This window comes from Tauraco erythrolophus, chromosome 13, assembly GCF_009769465.1.
Source record: "Tauraco erythrolophus isolate bTauEry1 chromosome 13, bTauEry1.pri, whole genome shotgun sequence".
Lineage (NCBI taxonomy): Eukaryota > Metazoa > Chordata > Aves > Musophagiformes > Musophagidae > Tauraco > Tauraco erythrolophus.
The window spans coordinates 14,824,497-14,845,892 of NC_141477.1; the positions used below are offsets into that span (position 1 = coordinate 14,824,497).

Sequence of the window (21,396 nt, forward strand, 5' to 3'; positions counted from 1 at the left end):
GAATTGCCCTGGTGTGGGAAAGCAGGCATGTATTTTAAGCATGGGAATATTTTCATTGACCTGAGTTGAATTTCTCATGTAAGTCAAATATGCTCATGAGTGGGTTTTGATTTGGGATGTTTAATACCTTGTGCAGGCGTATGAGTTAGTTTTCGAGGAAGCCCATTCTCTCAGTTTACTTCACCAACTTCCTGAGTGCTTATGGCAAAGCAACGATTCTGTCCCAAAGTCAGAACTATGAAGAAATAACTTTGGGAAATGACTTTCCGTTCTCAAATGTATATAATTTTATATCCACTGTGTCTCAGTTTAGTAGCTTGTGTTTATTTCCTGTTTCCAGAAATGACACCATTTCAGTTTGAGAACTTGCTTCATCATTTAGGCATATCCAATATTAAAGGGGGTGGAACTAGTACGGGAGGATATTTGATTTGATCATAGTGTGTGTTTTTGTGTATTCAGTCGTGTTATTGAGAAGAGAAACTGCTTCTTCCCAGACTTGTGGATAAATGCAGTTTTTCTTGAATGTTGTTCATTTATCCTCGTGGATGTAGTCCGTCAGTACTGTAAACCCTCTGCTCCAGCTTTTTATTGATTCTTTCCCTGTTGGGCTTTTGTTGCTTTGACTGAATCCACAGAGCAGTGTTCTATTCTCATTCATGATTCCTCTGCAACATTAAACATTTGATAATTTTTTTCTCTTCAATTTTTTCTTCATATCACAGTGACTACTCCTTCAAATTTGTCTGGTCTGACTTCTTTTTCTACTCTTTCTCCTGTCTTTCAGGTTCTTGTCTGCCTTGCCTAGTCTTCTGCGCTTTGGGAGACTACTTCTTTGGCTTTAGTTAGCACATCTTTGAAAACAAACCCCAAATGCCAGGTCTCAGTCTTTAGCCGTTGGTCTTATTTCTTCAGCTTTCTTTTAACTCTTCCCTCTAACCTCTTACTCTGTTGTAATCTGTCCTAAAAGGTTTTTTCTTTTCCCTCTAGATCTTTTGCACCACATCCTCTCTCTTTCACCACGGATGATTGCACTGTCCTTTCCAATGCCCCAAATTTTATTCTTCTAGTTCTTTTTTTTGTAGACAGTGCATAACTACCTTCTGTCTCTTATCACCAAATCCACATTTTTAGCTTCTAATTTGAAACCTACATGCATGCCTGTTATCTTTTGCCTTGATAAAACCTCCTCCTGCTTCAGCTGCCTTCTCCCCTTCTCCATTCTCTGCTCGATCCAGATTGTCCCCACAGCCGTTGTGGGCTGCAGCGGGTGTGAGGAGTGCAGCTCCATGGGCTTCACTGACGCTGCAGATTCCTACAGGCTGAGCACTGGCCTGGCACAGTGCATCAGCTCACCGCTGTCCCTTAGAGTGACCGTAGCTGAGAAGAATGACAAATGGATGGATGCTGGTCTGATTTCAAAGGATTAAGTTACTGAAAATGCGTTTGCAGCCTGCCTCAATGTTAAACGTACCAAACCAATATGCAGTTATGGTTACTATTCTTTCTGTCATATCCAACATGCTGGTAATTTGTAGATCAGTGGTCTGGTGCTCTTGTGGCATTCTTATTGCTCACCATTCCTGATCTTCTCAGATTTATGTACAGACTTCCCCATTCAAATTCAATTATTAATCTAATAAGTGGTAACAAAACAATAAAGCTCATGTATTTAAAGTACATTGGCATGTAATAGCTGTGTCTAGGGAACTGACTCTCTCAGATACAGTGAATATCATGGCCTGCAGCTGTTTTCTTCTAATCTCTTTTTTAAAATGTTTGCAAAAGTCTGTATTTGTGATTTCCTACTCCCCTGACTTGAGAAGAGTTAGGAAGTATTTCTCATACTAATGAGACAGACTGAACTCTGGTGTTCCTCGTGGTATCTGACTATAGTTTTCACTGACACCTTCACCACTAATCACCTATCTGTATTTCACAGAACATTAGTTAAGCTATATATTAAACATAAGTCCCAGAGATTGCATTGTAGCCACATTAAGAGTTTCTGAAGAGCATCCCGTTAGGTTCTCAGTGCACTGCAGCCTTAAGATCTAATCAGCATCCCTCTTTGGATTACAAGGAACTCAAAGAAGTTGTTATCCTTATCTGTGTATGATCTTATAATATTTGACTTTCTGTAGACACAATCAGTGCCCTGTCAAGCATTCCCATAGCAAAAGTACATTTGCAGAGAAATAAGCCAAGTAATTGACCTGACAGGATGAGCAACCACTTCCTTTTGAATAGATACTTTGTACACTTAAGGCTGTGATGTGACTGTGTGAGTGGAAAGTTCAAAATGAGCCTTTAATTTATTTCTTTTTGCTCTCACAAGAGGATATATGAGAGAGAGATTTGAATTGATGCAGAGGTAGCAATTCACTGAGGGTTTTGCTTGTGTTGTAAGACAGATGCTCACAGTTTGGTGGACTGTAAACATCATTGGAGTCAAGGGCATGAGATGTGCCTTTGTGCTCACTTCTTGGATGCATGGAATAGATATTTTTCATAAACACATGTGCTAAAAGAGAAATACTTCAGTATGCTATGTTGGAAAATACTGTTTTTTCAAGCTTTTGCTGTTAACATTGTAAATACTGTCTTAGTTTAAGTTAAGGTCTTTTAAAGTGATTATACCATTTTGAATTACTGCTGTTTTCATCATTTTTGTAGTTGTGGCTTTGTAATGGTCACAAAACATATCTAATAGCCTTGGAGCCTTTGCTGCTTTTTCTCAGATAGGATATGATGTAATGCCTCACTCGGTTGCATGCATGAGGACAGAGCAGCTTTTAGATTAACGAAGTGCTGGAACCTCACATGAAGAATGAGATCTGTTCTGTGCTGTAATCTGTGATTCTGTGATCTGTGTGTTCAGTGGCCGAATTCAGTTTTTTCTTTGAATGGGCCCAGGATTTCACCCTGAAACTCTAGGCGAAGGTTGCCATTGGGAAGCTGTAAAACGCAGCTCTAACTTTCATGGATAATTCTTTCTGAAGTGAACACTGGCAGTGCCTGGGATAGGACTGCTCCCATAAGCAAAGGTTACTTATGCAGGATATAAAATCCCGCTTACACTAGATCCTTTCTGCTGGCATCAAGATAGGGCTTATAACTTCATAATGATGTGATCTTGCTGCAAGAGTCACACAATCTATGGGTCAAACTGCCAAAGAAATCCCTGGAGATATCCCCCATGAGAGGGGTGAATACTGTGTGTTCCTACTGCTCTTGGGCTGGATTATTCCTGGGCTAAACCAGCCCTCTACTCCAGAAGACCTGTGGGGTGAGATGGAATCAATCATGTCCTTATATTCATGTACCAAATTGGGAAACTGTTTGTACTCACTTATTCCCATATCTGTGGATTTTAATCTTGATTTAGGAAATGAAAGGAAGGGAGACCTGTGTCCCCTTCCCCTTTCAGTGGACAGGTCGCTTGTGGTTGGCAGTATTGTGTCAGCAGTATGATCACATATAGTATAATAAAGTGACTGTTGCTTACAACAATTTCCCTTCCATCTCCCTCAGGAATCCTACAAATAGTACTGTAGCGTCTGCAAAAAATACCAAGAATGATATAGCAATGTTCTGGAACCTGATGTTGGTGCCAGTGATGTCACTACATCAGGAGGATAAATAAATAAATAAAACATGACATCTTTTCAGCCTTCTAACTTGTAAAAGATGTGAATAGAAATCATTCAGCACAGCCTGTGTAGGTGGCTTTGCATTCCGTTTACAAGTCGTACTCAAGCCTTATTCAATCCAAGCCTGAGTGATCTTGTGTCCTAGGTTACGATGTAAGATGTGCCCAAAAGTATGTATTCTATCACCATCTTCATGAGCTGTTGAGACCAGGTGGGGCAATGTTTCCCTTGCCTCCTCCTTCCAGCGCCACCTCTCCTCCGCTCCTGAGCAAAAAGCCCCTTCCCGCCCCTTTGTCCCAACTTAAATAGGGCAATTCGCAGAGGCGCCAATTTGGCTCAACCTCCCCCGGGGGGGGATGGGACTCAGATCTGGTGGCACAGGGAGCAAATCCCCTCCCCTGCCACCAGAACACCCCCCCCATCAAACTATCGCATCTTGAATTGCTTAAACCAATTATTAATTCATATTTTTTTATTTAGGCATCTCACTGTGGCATTAGTCTTTCTTTTTTCCTTTCCTTCTCTGTACAAAAACAAGTATATGAGTGTAAGGACACATGGAGTCATCAGGCAACAGACATATGCTTTCCTGAGCTCTCTGCAGGGCTTGCAGGTTCAAACACAACCTGCCTGAATCATAAGAACTTTAATTGAGTAGATAAAGAGGTCCTCATAATTATAAACTGCAGTAGGTATAACAAGAGGCTAAATACATAGCTGTGGTTTTAATTAGCTGGTGCTTCAAATTAGTAATTGTGGTTTCACTCAGAAATCAGTGACTTTATACACTGTTAAAGCCTCATCACTGTGCAGTTCATTCCTCATTATATCTCTCGGTGTGAAGCTTTCAATACAACATCACGCTGAGCTAAAAAGGCAAAAGTTGTAGATATTTGGTTATCTTCCAAGTGCAGTGGAGCTCTGTGGAGATTTAATTCATTCTTGCCAGAGTTAGGAGAATTAACTGTTCTTTGTTACATATGTAATATGTATGTTTGTATGTCTGCATTTGTACATAGAGGGTGTGCATGGATGTGTGCGTGCGTGTCCAGAGTCTATCGGGGAAATACTGCTTAAAACAGATAACATCAGTGCATGTACTGAATCTGCTATTCAAATTGTCATCTGGAATTTGGTGGCTAATTAACTGACACAAAGCAGAGCCAAAAGCCTCATAACAAATCAAATATGGGTTGCAAGCACAGAAGTGCCCCTTAATGCCTGTCACATGAGAGGTTGTCAGTGCAAGTTGAAGCATGCATCTTTTCCTTTCCTCTTTCCCTTCCTATTTTTCCCCCTCCTTCAGGGTTTTAATTATATCTTTTCCCTCAGAGGAGCAGGAGGTAGTTTTCAAAGCCAAGAGACCAAAGTACTTCAGTGCTATTCAGGGGAGAAGTGACTGTGGTCTCTCAGCTTGTCATCTAGGTCTGGCAGGTGCACAAAGTGAGCTGGCATACAGATAAGTGCCACTCACCATTGCTACACTGAGGCCCTAGATCCTTTTCTGTTTGCTTGTGTGTAGGATTATCTGATACTGGAATCAACTATCCTAAAGTCTCTTCTGGGAGCCTGCTACAAAACCACTTTTTAGAACCCCCTTGACACCCACAGTGAAGCTGTACATAAATTTTAACACGTACATGGGACAGAATCAGGTGATCTAAATCACACGAGGCTGAACTGGAGCATTGGGATGGATGGAGACGAGTGTTACGCAGTTAAATGAATTTGAAGATGTTCTGTTCTTCCTTGACTTCACATTTGCTTTCTCTGCATAAACACGTTCATTGTGGGCACACCTGTGTGTGTTTGTGTGTGTACACATGTATTTTACAGATTGTTCATAGAATGTGTCAAAATGTATTTTATTCTTCTGCATAATGCTGTGTTAATTTGAAAAGAACATATTTGTCTGTTTTCATTTTAGAAGTGTACTGACTGTCTTACTGCCTGATTTCATATAGTATTATGATTCCAAATTTACATTTGGGAAGATTATTCAGTGGCTGCTTCTTTCTTTCATAATTATCCTCAGGAGTTGTATTGTTTCTGCTGTTTTGCTGCTCTTAGTGATAGTAATGAACATGTAACTAAATTATGGGAAAAACAATGTGTTGTCTTTTTTGTCTTTCTCTTCTTCAGTCACTATGAGCAAGACCGGAGTGCACTTAAGCGGAAAGAATGGGAGAGAAGAAACCAGGAAGTCCAGCAAGATGAAGATCTCTTTGCTTCAGGTTTTAACCTCTTTGGGGAACCCTACAAGGTAAATTGCATTGTTATGCTTTCAGAATGTCTCTTACGTGAATGTGTTTTCCAAATAGAAATAAAGCTACTCATCACCTGTAAGAAATGAAAGTGTCACATCTGCCGTGGTACTTATAGTCTTGAATACACTGATTATCCAAATCTGCATATGGCAGCAGAGTAAACGGAATGTTCTGCCCACCCTTGCATGCTAGCATTGACAGAATCAGGAGTTTTGGTTACAGTGCAGTTCAAGATTTCTTCCTCCAAACACAAAGTCCTACGATAGAAGTATGTGCAGCTGATATCTCTACAAGTGGGTTCGTACCTACAAAGCTAGCACTTAGTCCTTTTATTTTTAAGAAGAAAATATACCTGAGTTGTTAAAACCAATGTCCTCTCTCTAGATAATGAGTTTATAAGCTTGCTTGTGCAATCATAACCATCCAAAGTCGTCTTTTGGGAGACTGTCTGAATCTTTGGGGAGCACAACAAGGGTATGAAAGGGACTCATGACAAGCCTTATTCTCTCTAAGGAGCTTTACTGCCTGAGATTTTCATCACCAAGGGATGTCCCCCTTTATGATTTCTGCTGCTTTGATTTTCAGTAAGACATTCCCTGAAGAATTCATCAGAATGTAAATTTCCATTTCTCTTTCTCCTCCCAATCAGTGCAATCCATTGAAAGGCCACCACTTCATCTTTCCATTTTACATTGTTAGCAGCTGCAGGGAGGATGAGGGCTCTTTGAAAATCGCATGAAAAGGAGGAGGAAAAACTGGCATTATTATCAAATGGCTTCTAATAATTATAGACTGGGAGAGCGTGACAGATACACTTGACTCCTAGCTGACTAAGGAGCAACAGGACTCACGTCATTGGGGTGAACTTGCGAGCTGGAAAGCCCCTGGCTCATGTACAAGAGAATGAAGGTGTCTTGAAAAATACTTTGAAAGGTGGTTTTGAAGCCCCAAAGTGCAAGGTAACTGAAGTACAGAACAAGATATCAGAGCTAAAACAGACATCTTTCTTGTCTGTACTGTCGACTAGCAGCCAACTACTTCATCCTATAAATGTTACCATCAGCATGGGCCCAATTTCAGCTCTCCCTGAATTGCAGCTGGACTGCCCGCCAGGTAACTTTCCCCTTCAGCAGGGACACCTCTCCAGGGTAGAGATTCTTTACCTGAGACTAAGAGATCCTTCTTTACCCAAAGTGGAGAGATCCCTTACCCACAGCAGATCCTCCCGTAAGTGACTGATAATGTGCTGAATGAATACTATAGAACATTTCTAATCCATGTAGCTACTCAATATTATTGTAAATATTGTATGGATAATTCGATTAAACATAAACTGTTGGCCAAGTCTGAGACTAAGATTGGATCCAGCCACACGTAGGCTGCAGAGGAGTTTAGAAAGTAAGGAGGTCCACTCTGAAATTCCTGACTCAACGAGAGGACCCTCCTTGCTCTTTATGTCTCTGGTCTCTGTGTGAATCATTCTAACTTGCTTCTAACTCAATTTTCCTTTGGAAGTTTCTTCCATGCAGTAATTAATAAGGTGAACCTTGCCATCAAACTTATTGAACCTTGTCAAACTGTGTTAAATTCCATCAAACTTATTGAACTCTGTCAAATTATTATTTTACCTCAATAAAACATACTGCTGCTTTTCTCTTTTGAGTGAGGTGCATTCCACTCATCCATGACAGAGGCTTATTCAGCCAAATAAGGACTATACACTAGGACAGTTTGTTTGTGGGATCTTTTGGGATTGTTTTTATAAAAATCTAATCAATGCGCTATTTCTGCATTGGACCACATTTTAGCACCTTTATTTATGGGAGTAATAACTTACTATGAACTGATTTTGTTGAGACTTTCCGCAAGTCACGCAAACATTTTTGTTCATGTAAGGGGTCATTTGGATTTCAGAGGTAGACCAATATGCAAATCACTGCAAAATTGTCACTGTCGGGAACTTAAAAACATGCTCCTCCAATATCTAGTGTGCCATTAGAACGATAATATCTGATTATACATCAGTGTGCATGTATTTGCACCAGGCATACACAGAGCATATGTTTTGTCAAAAACTGAACAACTAAAAAGCAAAAAATTATTGTGGTGCTTTTCCTGAGCATTTTTTTTTTAATTGCTTTTCACCTGTTTGCCAGAGAAGTTTGTCAGATCTGTGGGACTGAGCAAAACATAACATATTACTGTCCTAAAAAGCCTTGTAATTATAAATTGTGAAAGATAAGAGGAAATTGCATGCAAAAATAGTTAACATCTGTCTTAAATTTGCAAAACAAAGAGAAGCAAGACTGACTAGGAATGCCAGGTCTTGCCTACATTTTACACTATGGGGAAAAATAAAAGACAAAGTGATAGACTGGTGTTTCATTTATAAGTTCTGCATTGCTAAGAACCAGCCACAGTACCATTTCCTAGGAACTAATGAAAGCTGGATCCAACTAGAAAGGAGCCCAAATTTTCTCATGGAGCTTGCTGCCATTGTGTATCACGAGATGTGTGGGGTATCTGCCGCCATCTGTCATCTCTTTAGCTGTTAGAGCATCTTTCTTTCTATCCCACTGTCAAAGAAAATGTAAGTGATCGTTATAGCTTTGGACAAGTGCACTTTTCCACATCGATTCTTTGTAGTATATGTATGTGTAGACATACATGAAGAGAGATACTTATTTCTGTGGGTGTATAAAATAAATTTGTACCTGCTTATTAAAAGATTAAAGTGTTCTTTTGAAGCTCCGCTGTCTCATGTGGGAAAACACCACGTTTGACAATGTGATGACACCCAGCGTTATTTTGGGAAGGTCGGGCAGCAAGGACTATGTTGCCCTTTAATGCGAGTGGGTTGCAGGTCTCGCCTTTGAACTGTGGTGCAACCTGCTAATGCTGGATTTTGCAGAAGTGATCAGAGAAGAGCCTGCCATGTTATGGCAACAGACGTTCGACAAAGCAATGTCAGAGTTTTCCTGAGAGAAGCTGCAGTTTTACTACTGAATTGTTGATACCTTTTAATGTTTTGAATTAGTAAAGAGTTTCAGAGATGAGCATTTTGGAGAAAACGATAGTATTTTTGTTGCTTTTCAAAGGAATTGCCTCAGAAGAGTTCATCTTGAGAAAGAGAACCCAATGGTCAGCGTTTCCATTGGGGAACTTTTGGTGAATGTTAAATGCTTTATCTTTTTCAGGTAAAGCCCCTCCATGCTATTCAAGCTTAGCATAAAAAAAGATCTCAGCTTCTAATCTATGTAGATTAGTTTAACTATGAGGCATGAGAAAGTGAATGAATTGCGAAACATCAAGTTTCATACAAATTTTCACAAAACCCTTGTAAATTGGACCTATAAGTTTGAGTGCATTAGTTCTTTTCTTTGTGAAACTATAATGCAATAGCTAGCTAGCAAATTAGTCTTCCAGTAGGATTCTATTACCGATCTTTTTTGAAAGCAATAGAAGGAAATGTAGGAAGGAGTACATTTCCTAAATTAACAAGAGCCTAGAATGAGGGGGAAGGCTACTAGCCATGAGTCACAAACCAGACGTATAATTTATGCCTTGGAATACTCAAAATGCTGCGTTTCCTTGATAGCAGAAAATTGTGATTCAACATGCTGTTCAGAAAATAAGATGTACAGAGGTTTCCTTTAAGAAGTCAGCCAATTATGCAGAATATGAAGGTAGAAATTGTCCCCAATCTGGAAGTAACAAAGAGCGACTAAAAATTATGACTGAATTTTGTGCCTGTCTTGCTGGTATCCAGGCTTGTCAAGAATACTCTGCTCCTCACGAGAGCCCTGAATTTGTTGATGAAAAAAAAAAAAAACCGTTAACGTTATGCTTCATGTCTTAAATGCAGGTAGTACAGTGTGCTACACACCTGAGCTTGTCCAGGTTGTGATGCACAAGTCCAGTCTTCGGTGTGCGTGCTCTAGTTTTAAACAAGCATACGCCAAGTTACCACGCACATTGACTATGTGGTTTTTTGCTTTGCAATCTGGTCCAGAGCCCGTTGAAGAGAGTAATAATCCTGCCATTGACTTCAATAACTATCGAATATGAGCTTTAGTGCACTTAAAATATGCTAAAGATGTTTAAATTAATTTAATCTCCATGCTTTTCAGGAAATATATATTTTATTACTGCTCCCAGTAAATGACAATACCTAACGTTTATACAGTGTTTTTTATCCCCAGGATGTGAACATTCTGCATAAACATAAATCAAGCAAAATTATATTTATCATTACATGACATGTAAAAGAAAATAAGTTGAGAGAATCAGATGCCTCCAACACAGAAATGATTGAAAAGCTCTACATTCAAATTAAAATATTGATTCCCTCTGTGAGGATCTAGACAAGAGCCATTTAATGTGCTGTGATGTTGAAATGTTACAGGGATGGTATGTTGTCAGTATTTTATTTTTTAATTTTTTTAAAACTTTTGCTTTCTGGGAAGTAAGCTAAATGCAGCCTGGAAGTATAGCAGAACCAGAGGTGAAGGTTGGTGGTCAGGCTTTTTTCGATACTTGGTTGCTTCCCATGTGCTATCCCGTAAGGAGTTAAAGTGTTTGGGGAAGGAGGAAACAGAACAAGTATGTAAGTGTTTAGACTTCGCATCATAATTCCTGCTGGGCCCTTAAGCACAATGGAATCTCCTTGTTTTAAATTTGGGGGTTGAACAGAGAGAGCCTGGTTTTGGCTGCTGCCCAAACAGCTCATTGTGCAACTCAGTTGAAGGAGACTGCTCATGTACAAAGAGCTTATTCTTGGCTTAGCTAGAATATAATTTTTGCCACTAAAATGACCAACCTAGGGACTTTGTTAGTGAATAAAAGTGATTCGTGGTTCTCCACAACTGGGATTATTAACTGTGTCAGTTAGGAGCACTGGCAAAATGTGTATAGATGAGAACAACATCGAACAGTTAACTTTTAAATCACTGCCTCAGTGCAGTGGTAATATACGTTGCAATCCCTGAGAATGAGCAAAAAAAAATTTGCATTTATTATCTTCCTTTTCAACATTTTTTATGGCATGTGCAGTACTAAGGAAAAAAAAAATCTTTCTGCAATATTCTTCTCATCTCCTGACTCGTTCAGCAGCAGGTAATATACGGAGATATTTCAGGAGAAATCCATGCTTGGATTTTTTTCGTCACTCAAACTTCTGCTTAATATTCGAGGAAAATGGGATCAGTAGCATGGTAGGTTCCCTCATCAGGGAATAGTGTGTGACACTCTCTAACCAAGCAGAAGCTCTTAGTGATGCCTTTTCCCATCTTTATAGCCTGGTGTTAAGACGGTTTTGGACTTGCTGTATCCAGTGAATAAAACCCAACCCAAACACGAGCAAAAGTATAGTTGGCTGTATCCTGAAGTGTCTTACATACACTGAAACTTTGTCATTTAATTCCAGACTGTAGAAGTTAACCATCTGCTTGAACAGGAACGGTAGTTTTGCTTTGTTTTTATCCTTTGAGTCTTGCAAAGTAATAAGTGTGGGGAATAAGATGTTTTAGTTCTCCGCTGGTCATTTCAATGGAATAAAGGTCAGTAAGAAGGTTGGTACTTTGGGTCTCTGTGGGGTGAGTTAGTACAGGAAGAGAGGAAATTAGCTGCATATTAATTATAACTTCCAGCTTATTTGTCCAGCATTTTACAAGTGAAAGGGAAAAGGAACCAAAAAACCCCACTTTGTGCTTCAAAAGAAAAAGTATAATAGCAGTGAAACACAACTGAGTCAGTATTTATTTAATAATTACTGGAATTCAAAGAAAAGCACGATTCACAAATACAACCAGCCTGCAGACAACAGAAGAATCCCGATACTTAAGAATGTGGCAATTATGTCTATTTATGTTCTGTAAGAAAATATTTTTGAATGATTTTTTATTTGAAGCTACTGTAGCATTTGAGTGGGTAGAAGCTTTTTCTTTTCTGGATTCAGATGGTAGATACCTCAGGTCAAACAGAACCTTCTACAGAAAAGTAATTGGAGTTACATTGGAGTGAAGAGTTTGGTGCAGTATGTTTATTGCAACTACCCACCTTCTATTTATGGCAGGATTCTGGGTCAAGGGGCTGACAGAGCAATAACATACTTAAATAAACTGTGCGATTGCAATTCAGATGCTCAGTAGCCAGTAATTGCACGTTCATGTTTTGCATGATATGAAATGTACAAGCCCAACATCTCTGACATAAAACCAGCTTATATTGCTCCTAACATCCGTAACTGATGCAATTTGAACACTTCTCTGAGAGCATATTTAAGAAAATGGGAAGCAGTACACAAGTGTTACTCATGCAAGCCTGTTTCAAGAGCTTCTTTGAACACAGTTATTGATAGGTTTTTCTTGCATGACATATGCAAAATGTAATTGAAATTAAATTAAATGTCAGCATGACACCATTAAACAGCTAACATTTGCCATCTTCTAAGACAGCTAGTCTGAGCGTAACTTCATAATCAAGAATTTACTTTTTTCCTTTATTTATTTTTTTTATATTTTAGACAAATAAAGGCGATGCCCTTGCAAACCGTGTCCAGAACACATTGGGAAATTATGATGAAATGAAGGACCTGTTAACCAACCATTCCAACCAGAGCCACCTTGTAGGAATCCCAAAGAATTCTGTCCCACAGACGCCCATTGACAAAAATGAACAGAACTTTTTCCCAGAACCGAGAAACAGGATGATCCCATCTCATCAGATCAGTGGCCACTCATCAACATCGATGCCTCCGCCTTCTTCATTGTCATCTAATTCTACTTTGCTACACAGTCACCAGAGCAGCAGAAAGTCAAGGACAGACTGGTCGCGTGGTGGTCACAACTCTAGCGGGGCCCAGCCAAGCCAATCCAGCAGTCAGCAGGGTCGGGCAAAGCATAGCTCTTCTCATGACCAGCCTCAGGGCAGGTATGAAGACCTCTATAATTGTCAGAGTGAGCAGCATAAAAGTGGAGGAAATGAGGAAGCAAATTCTATGGCAGCATCTTCACATTCAAGGAGGCATACTCATTCGAAGTCAGCACCTGGAGAACATACTTACAAAGAAAACAGTCATTCGAAGTCACCCACAGAGCTTGAGTTTGTAGGTCATGGTCCTGGATCTCCACTTCCTTCCACTTCTTTGTTATCTGCAAACAATGGTCTTTCGACCCAGAATTTCCCACCGGGACTTCACTGTAAAAACAGCATGGTCCAGCAAAAGCCTACAGCGTATGTCAGGCCTATGGACGGTCAGGACCAGGTACCCAATGACTCACCTGAACTGAAACCTCCGATAGAAATTGAGAGTGGATATGGAAATCAGTCCTTTGGAACACTGCTGGAAGGAAAAGTGAACACACCTAGTTCAAAGAACAAAGTACCAAAGCTCAACATTCCTCCTGTTAGTGAAGTAAGTAGTTTCAAATATCTTCTCTCTAGTATCGCTTGAGTATTTCATGCACTGAATATTTTTCTCTGGAAATATGCAGTTCCATTTCCTGGAATTACAGTCTAAACCATTCCTGTTTTCTAGAATGTGCATGACTACTTTTAGCAAAGTTTGTTGTGATAGTCTCAATAGCAATATTTAATGAAGTTTTAAAAGCACAGTTTGGAATACTAACATTGCTTGATGTTGGTATTGATTAATATCTAATCAATATTAGATATTAATCAATATCTAATTGATGCTGATTAATATTAAAAGGCTAGATCTCTGTTGGGTGTAATATATTTATACCAGCCAGAATTCTGGAAAGAGAACTCTAATATCTCAGTTCATCTGCAGTTTTCACTCTTGCATTTTCAGTTAGGAGCTAGTTTGATGGAAAGATTGCTGGTATAAACTCTTAAGGAAAAAGGACAGTGTTCAAATTTCAGCAGTACTAAATAGTTTTACCAGTAAGGAGTTTATTTGCAGAGTTTGCTAAATTCCTATTGCTTTTAATGGAATTAATGTGGCTTAAGTCCTGAGTAATGCTTATGAAAATGTGTCTCATTAAAGCTTTTATGCATTTCGAAGAGCTCTTAATAGTGGGATTCAGTCCCAATCTCTGCTACCAACAGTTTAAGCTGTTGAATTTTTTATTGCTGGTCAGTACAGTAGTCCTGGGAGGAACATTTTAGTTGGTTTATATTCGTGTCCATTCCAAGCACAGATGTATCATAAGGATACCAATTGAACTATTTATACTCTGTATACTTTTTCTCTTATTCTGAGTTTCTCTCAAGCAGTAACCTCTGCAAGGTAGGTTTATGGTGTACATATGAGCACTATTGCACTATGGGTTTTTCATAGCTTTCTGTTTTCCCCCAAATATTTCCCTGCTTGGTAATATTTTTATACTAGGCATGAGGAGTGATGCATTCTTAAACCACTTTTCTGCAAAAGGTCAGCTTTTTCTATTGGAATAATTGTTTCAAGCCAATAATTTGTTTGACTATTTAAAAACTTGATGTTATTTATTAACATTCCAGGCAGCAACAAAGACTGATGTGTTTTGCAGTAGAGCTTGGAATAATTTTCTGGGAACTGCATCTGAAAACAGTAAAAGGCCTATTTATATCAAGTGGAAGCTGAGGGTTGCTTGCAGATGGTGTTTTATTAGAAAATGTATTTGTTAATAAACGTAGCTTTGTACAAGATTACTTTACAGATGTTTCTGTTTATTTTTACCTTAGGTTAAAAATCTGCTGATGTAGATGGCTCATAGTCTGTTGCAATTTGTCATTAGCATTGTTTGGCAAGTAAATAATTGCATGCAAAGGAAATAATGATGTTGCAAAAGCCAATACATTTTTTCACTTTTGCCGTCTATTAACACTATGAGTCATCAGAGGCACTTTAAAGTGCAGTATTAATACGAGGTATTTTTGGAAATAGAACATACTTTTTGCAATTGTATCTACTATTAAGAATGCAATTTTTTTCTTTAATTTTTGAGCGAAATCCTGGCACTGTTGAAATCAATTGAGTTGTTAGCAATGGTTTTTTGGGTGCAAGATTTCACCCACAGTCTTTTTGCATAGCTCTAAGAACCTCCGATGTGAACTGTTGTTTTTGGAAAGTTTCCAGTCACACGGATGAAAAATGACACTGTGAATTTGTTGCTATAGCTGCTTTAGTTTATATCCCATGTAGTGAAAAGTATAGGTGTGTAATTAATTTCATTTATGATCAGATAAATGGTAAACTCTAGGCACTTTAGAAATGAATGCAGATAATAATCTTAAAACAGTCTGCGTTATGAGAGCGAACAATAATTTGGAGAGGGAAAGAAAACTCAAAGCTATGTTAAGGTGACGAATAACTTTCCTTTCTGATACAGAACATATGACAATAGCCAAGACTGATGGATCTTTTACAGGCAAATCTCCTCCTGAGTTTGGAGGGTTGGATTTTTTTTTTTTTTACCTGTGTCAGGACTGTGAACTTTGGCCCTCTGTGTTTTTCCACAGATGTGTATCCTGAATTTGATTTACCCTGCGTTCAGCAATAAAACTCCTTCCAATCCAATGTTATAGATAACTGGTTTAGTTTAAGCTTAATCAGAACTGACAGTGCACACCTGTGAAACCCATAACCTTTTCAGAATGACTGCAGCGAGTGGCTCTGTTGTAATCTTTACACAATTGATGTGGAGGCTTATGATCCTTCAGTGGTGCTTATCAATTTATGAACCTTCCCTAGCCACCTCGAGCCGTAGTGATCTGCTTGAAACAATTTTGCTCCTGCTCCACGAGTTTCCATCCTAACACTGTTCTAGGTGGTGGTGGTGGTGATCATCTTCAAACTAGCAGTAGGAAAGTTACTTTTTTGGGGCGTTTCTCCATAATTTTTTCTGTGGCTCCCCTGTACTTTGAGTCCATTTTTTCAATTTGCTGAGTGTACGCGTAGAGGTTGCACACCAAACCTTTTTCCGTGATTTCTCTCAAACTTTCGCATGCTTTAAAGATGAGGAATTCTGTGAAGAAATAAAATTCCTGGGTGATGGTACTGCAAGAATGGCATCTATTAAGATGTGCAAAGTTAGAAAAGAAAAAGACAGTTTTGCTGCCTTAAGGAGGAGGAGAGGAAGAAGTAACCAAATATTTAAACAAGCAGATTTAAAAGATGAGTTCAGACTGATGTGAAAATATGATCTCATTTATTATGGCTTAATGGAATAGGATGTTGAGTGCCCTGGAAGCGTTCTGCCATGTGTGAGGAAGTGATCAATTTTATAACATAATTTGTGTCACTTGAGGTGTTGCTCTAAGAATTTTTGCTCATTCCTTGGGCCCAATTCTGCCCTCAGAGATGCCCATCCATCTTTCAGCTCTTCTGGAGTGGACAAAATTGTTAGTGCCTTGATGCTGGCATGTCTCCACTGTGCATTAGATTGTGGTTTAGTGATTTCTGAGCTTGCAGAGATTCGTGGTAAGTTCCCACAGCCTTACCAGACTGGGTCAGGATGTTGTGTTAGCAGCACTTATGCACCTGTGGACTAATCCTTGCCTCTGAGTGGATGCTGTTGTGTCATTTCCAGACCTTGACTCACCCACACAGAGTTAGTTCAGACCTGTCTGCACCACGTGTGGCCATTTCTGGTAAAGAAATAGGAACAGCAAAGCCTCTGGAGACTTTCAGTTATGTCCTGGAAGGATTTCTTTATGATTTTGTGATCCTTTTGATTTCTTTTACCTTCCTCCTTCATTTTACTTATCAGTATTGGTTTCTAAGGGTGAAGTTTAAAAAGTGTTAGTTTTTTTGTGCCTTGAGCAAAACCCGATGCAATCACTAGCACCCAGGCTTATCACCCTCTGAGATTCAGAAATTGTGAAGCAGAGCTTTCAGAACTGGGAGGCCAGAAGGCCGTCGTGTGACTTCAGGGGAACTTGCAGAAATGCACCAGATGTCATGACACAGAATAATTGATAGAAAGCCTCAAGCTGTAAACATTATTTCTTGTTCCTTTCTTATTAACTCTCATCTCTTTAGTCTGTATGTACATATGCACTTACATACCTATATATATTAATTTTGAGCTTACATTTAATATTTGGTAAATCGTGGCAAGCCTGGGACATCGCAAAGAGCTTTTGTGTTATGTAGAGTTCCACCTACTTAAATTGTATGATGGCAGATGATTGTTACTTACCACTCTAACAGAACTGCGTGGTTAAATCCTATGCATTTCTTTAAAAAGTAGATATTAGAGACCACAATAACAGCTGATCCTCTCTCTGCTGCATTAAAATCCAGAATCTTGAAATGTGTATGTATATTTAAAAGTCTAGGAATCAGATGCTTACAAATTATTTCAAATAGACTAACTCAGCAGGAGATAGCTGAAAGAAAGCCTTTACTTTTCAGATTGGTCTCGAACACAGATTACTGAGAGTACTGAGTAAAAGCGAAGGGTTTTAAGGTCTGTGGGAACATCAGAAGATGCATTCCTGGAAAATCTTACATGCGGTTCTCCAGAACAATGCATGGATTTCCAGTAAATGTTTAGGGATGGGAAATCAAGAGCCATTGAGATAATGTTTGATTTTTAAGGTAGAGTTTTAAAATCTCACTGCAAAATTGGCCTCATGTTCCTACAAAGTAGCAAATGCTTGTATACCAAATTTTCCCCAAAATACAAAGCTAGGAACAAAACTAAAAGGCCTACAACATCTATGTCACCACCCACTTAAGTCATAAAAAATGGAGAACTTGTATTTTCACTTTACTTCTAGGAAAATATTTTGACGGGTTCAGTGTACTGCCAAGTGATAAGCTTCTGTTACGTGTTTCAAATCATTCTGTTACCGCTGCACGTATCGATTAGCTTAGTACTTTCTGAGCTAGCTATAAAAAAGGCTGCTCTCTTGCCGCATTAGAGAGCGAGAAAAATTGACAGGTAGATGACCATATTGATTGAACCTAAATAGTAAATGCAAGAGGCTTATATATGACTTATAAAACTCTTTATAGGAACCAAAGCCAGTTTAATACCTTTTTTTTGGTTAATTAAATGGAAAGTAGATGTCTTTAATTAACCACCCCCACACTCTTTTGATATCCATGCTACTCTAGTTGCCAATATAGTACATTATGATAGTTGTGGGCAAATCACTTTTTTCAGATGCAAGCTTTAGCTGTCCCCCAGCCTTTGAGCTCTGAAGAATGATCTGAATCACGCATTAAGCTGAAATCCCTGTGCTTGGTTCGTATTTCAAAAGTCTGAGGCCAAAAGCAAACCCAAAGTGCAGTATTTCTTGCAGTATTACAGGTTGCAGCCATATGTTTTTCATTTGTAAATACTGTGAGAAGTAATGTTCTTGTGATACTTCTAAATGAAGACCATATGACACCAGTCGACTGAAGACCTCTTATTGTGGCCTTTCTAAGGCTACTGTCCGATTGCTTGGACAATTGCTGGCAAAGCTAGTTTGCAGGGATAGCAAGAGGACAGCTTGCCTATTTAAATCCAACATAAATAAGCATATTTAGGACCTGATTTTGAACCACTGTGACCAGTGGGAACTTTGCGTTTCACATGAGACTGAAGAACAGGACACTTTAAGGCAGTTGAATAGATGTGGTTAAAGGAATTGACCATGTGTATTTGGTTTGGGGAAGGAAGGGTTAGATAGCTTCTTTCCCATTGTACATTTGTTAGTTGTTTTTTTTGTGTGTGTATTTTTTAAGCTACTCTTCATCTTTTCTTGCTGAGACGAAGAAAAAAACTCAGTGAAATTAGAGTGCCTCTATTTGCGAAGAGTCAGTCTCATGGTGTCTTGAAAAGTGATATTTTTTTTAACCTTTTTGAAATTCTCAGTGCCAAAGTAACTGCTTATAAGTGGCTTGTTATTGGTCCAATTTAAGCGTAAGAAATACTGTTATTCAGATGGTGTCATATGAAGAGTCACAAAGTAAAATGACCTCAAAGGCTTTGGGGAGAGAAGTAGTAAAATTTGTTTTGCTTGAGCAAAGATGTGGAGGCATCATTCAGTGGCTGCAGGGAGAAGACTGTAGTGTATTCATAGCTCTGCCAATAGATTTGGTGTGTGACTTTGGTACTTCTCAAACTCATTGTAGCCAGTTTAATTTGTAGAGGGTTTTTTAATCAAACAAAAGGCAGAAATCTTTATCAATCTTCTTTCTCATTTTGATGAGTGGTGCTCAGTGCTTTGGTGCATCCGACTAGGAAAGGAGGGGTTATTGGGTTTGCTCTCCACCCTTAGAGGAATATTATTCAGCTATCTGATGGAAAAGCATTATTATGGCTGCTTTTCCATAACTAAAACTGCATCTTTTCTGCTTCTTCCCATTATTTGAAGGAAAACATCACAAGCCATATAAAAACAGTGTTGAGTGTTGTGATATCTTCACGTTGACTGGTAATGTACTTTTTGAGTAATGACCAGAGGTTGGTAGAGCTAATTTTTCAGCATCTTGTTTCCACCCATCTGGCATGCAAATGCATAAGGAAGGACGCTCTTGGATCTTGATAGTCTACTTACTTGTCAGCCAACAAGGGCCACTTTTGAAGACCAGTCCAGCGGGTATAACCAAGTTAAAGCCTTTGCACTATTTATTAATACGTTTTTGGAACATGACCTGCTTAAATAAATATATTCTCTGTGAACTGTAAAACAAAGAATGCTCATGCAAGAAAAGATGAGAAAATGCGATTTTCAGCTACTTGAATTTTTTATGATGCGTGTTTTCACTCTGGACTGTGATCAGCCCTCGAGTGAACAGCATGGGTGCTTTTTACTGAGAACAGGTTTGGCAGGAATTCTGGTATCAGCGTTTGGCCTTCTGTGCTAGAGTGAATGGCCATTTGTAAACTTTACTGTCAGCTATGTTAAATACTATTTTATCTGATACAAAGCTTTAAAGGAACACACAGCTAGTTTGAAAGAACCTACCTACGTAATCGCTGCTCTTTCCTGTTGTATCATTTTAGATATTTTTTTCACAAATTCTTCTGGTCTTTTCTTTGTAGAGAGCACAGGAATTAAGGTTTTAAATAGTCTGAGAACACTGAAGTCACATGTTCTTTAAAGTACGGATAAGAGAGTTTGCACACATTTTTGCATGGACAATGACAGCTGTTGTGTATCATCACAAGGGTTTAGAGAACTTGTCCTATGAGGAGCGGCTGAGGGAGCTGGGACTGTTTAGTCTGGAGAAGAGGAGGCTCAGGGGGGACCTTATCGCCCTCTACAATTACCTGAAAGGAAGTTGAAGGGAGATGGGGGTCGGTCTCTTCTCCCACGTTGTCAATGACAGGATGAGAGGGAATGGCCTCAAGTTACGCCAGGGGAAATTTAGGTTAGATATCAGGAAGAATTTCTTTACAGAGAGGGTTGTGAGGTATTGGAACAGGCTGCCCAGGGAGGTGGTGGAGTCCCCATCCCTGGAGGTGTTTAAAAACCGTGTGGATTTGGTGTTGAGGAACATGGTTTAGGGACCCTGACACTGCAGGGCGAATGGTTGGACTCGATCTTGAAGGTCTCTTCCAACCAGATGATTCTATGATCACTGAGACTGGACCTGAGGCTCCTCAGGACAGCCTCTGCTTCTTGAACAAGAGCAGGGACTCTTGCTAGTAGCTATAATTGACTTTCTCCTAGAACCCCTCATTTAGTGAATATCATGAAAACATTACATCCAACACACACCTGTTAAATGTATAAAAAGAGGCACAAAGAAAATACAAGAAAATCAGTAGGCATAAATGTAGACTTGGAGAAGAAAGTTCTACTCTTGATAAAAATGGTAGTCAAGTGGAAAACTGGACTTTGCTTTGTCTAGTGGGCATAGATCATTAAGAAACAACCGGAATGCGCTCTTGCAAATGCCAGGGATCTGGGCAGCTGAATGGTGCGGAAAGTTTGATTGGTTATTGTAAAGGTAAGAGGAAACCAAACGCAAACCACTATTCAGATGCTGTGTGAGCAGCTGAGACTGAAATACAGCTAGTGAAAGATAAGGAGGGATAGGACCATATATTGTCAAACCGAATGAAGATTTGCAAAGAACATTGCAACAATTGAAATAATGCCTAGAGAAAGAATAAGAAGAAAAGGTACTTATGCAACAGAGGGGTGGTAGACGTGAAGGAGATGTAGGTGTGATCTGAACATACAGCAAACTTTTGCTTTAGGTTTCAGTAGGAATATGCTGACCATGAAGCAGACGATGGACAGTGGAAGTGAGTACAGCGAAACTGGACTCACGTAGGGGAAAGAGGAACTGCAATACTCAGGTGTGATCCGCTTTCTGGTGGGAATCGTAACAGCAGAAGTGCTTAAACTCATCAAACTCTATCTTGTGAAAAGCTGTATGTGATATGCAAGCCATTAACCCATGATCCAGGAGTCAGCCTCCTCCTGCTCTGTGTTCTTGCGTTTTCACACGCGTAAGATGCTTACTCGCATGCATACCTCTGGGTATTTTGTATGCTTAGCTTGTTGACGTGCAGAATTATACT

The 21,396-nt window shown here is 39.3% G+C and overlaps 1 protein-coding gene across 1 annotated transcript in view; it reads left to right on the forward strand.

Moving 5' to 3' along the window:
• AFF2 (ALF transcription elongation factor 2) overlaps positions 1-21,396 on the forward strand; it is a 337,798-nt gene that overhangs the window by 81,433 nt on the left and 234,969 nt on the right. Inside the window, exons 2-3 of the mRNA XM_086619910.1 lie at positions 5,796-5,916; positions 12,444-13,334. Coding sequence (XP_086476036.1) covers positions 5,796-5,916; positions 12,444-13,334 — 1,012 coding nt within the window. The remainder of the gene's footprint in view (positions 1-5,795; positions 5,917-12,443; positions 13,335-21,396) is intronic.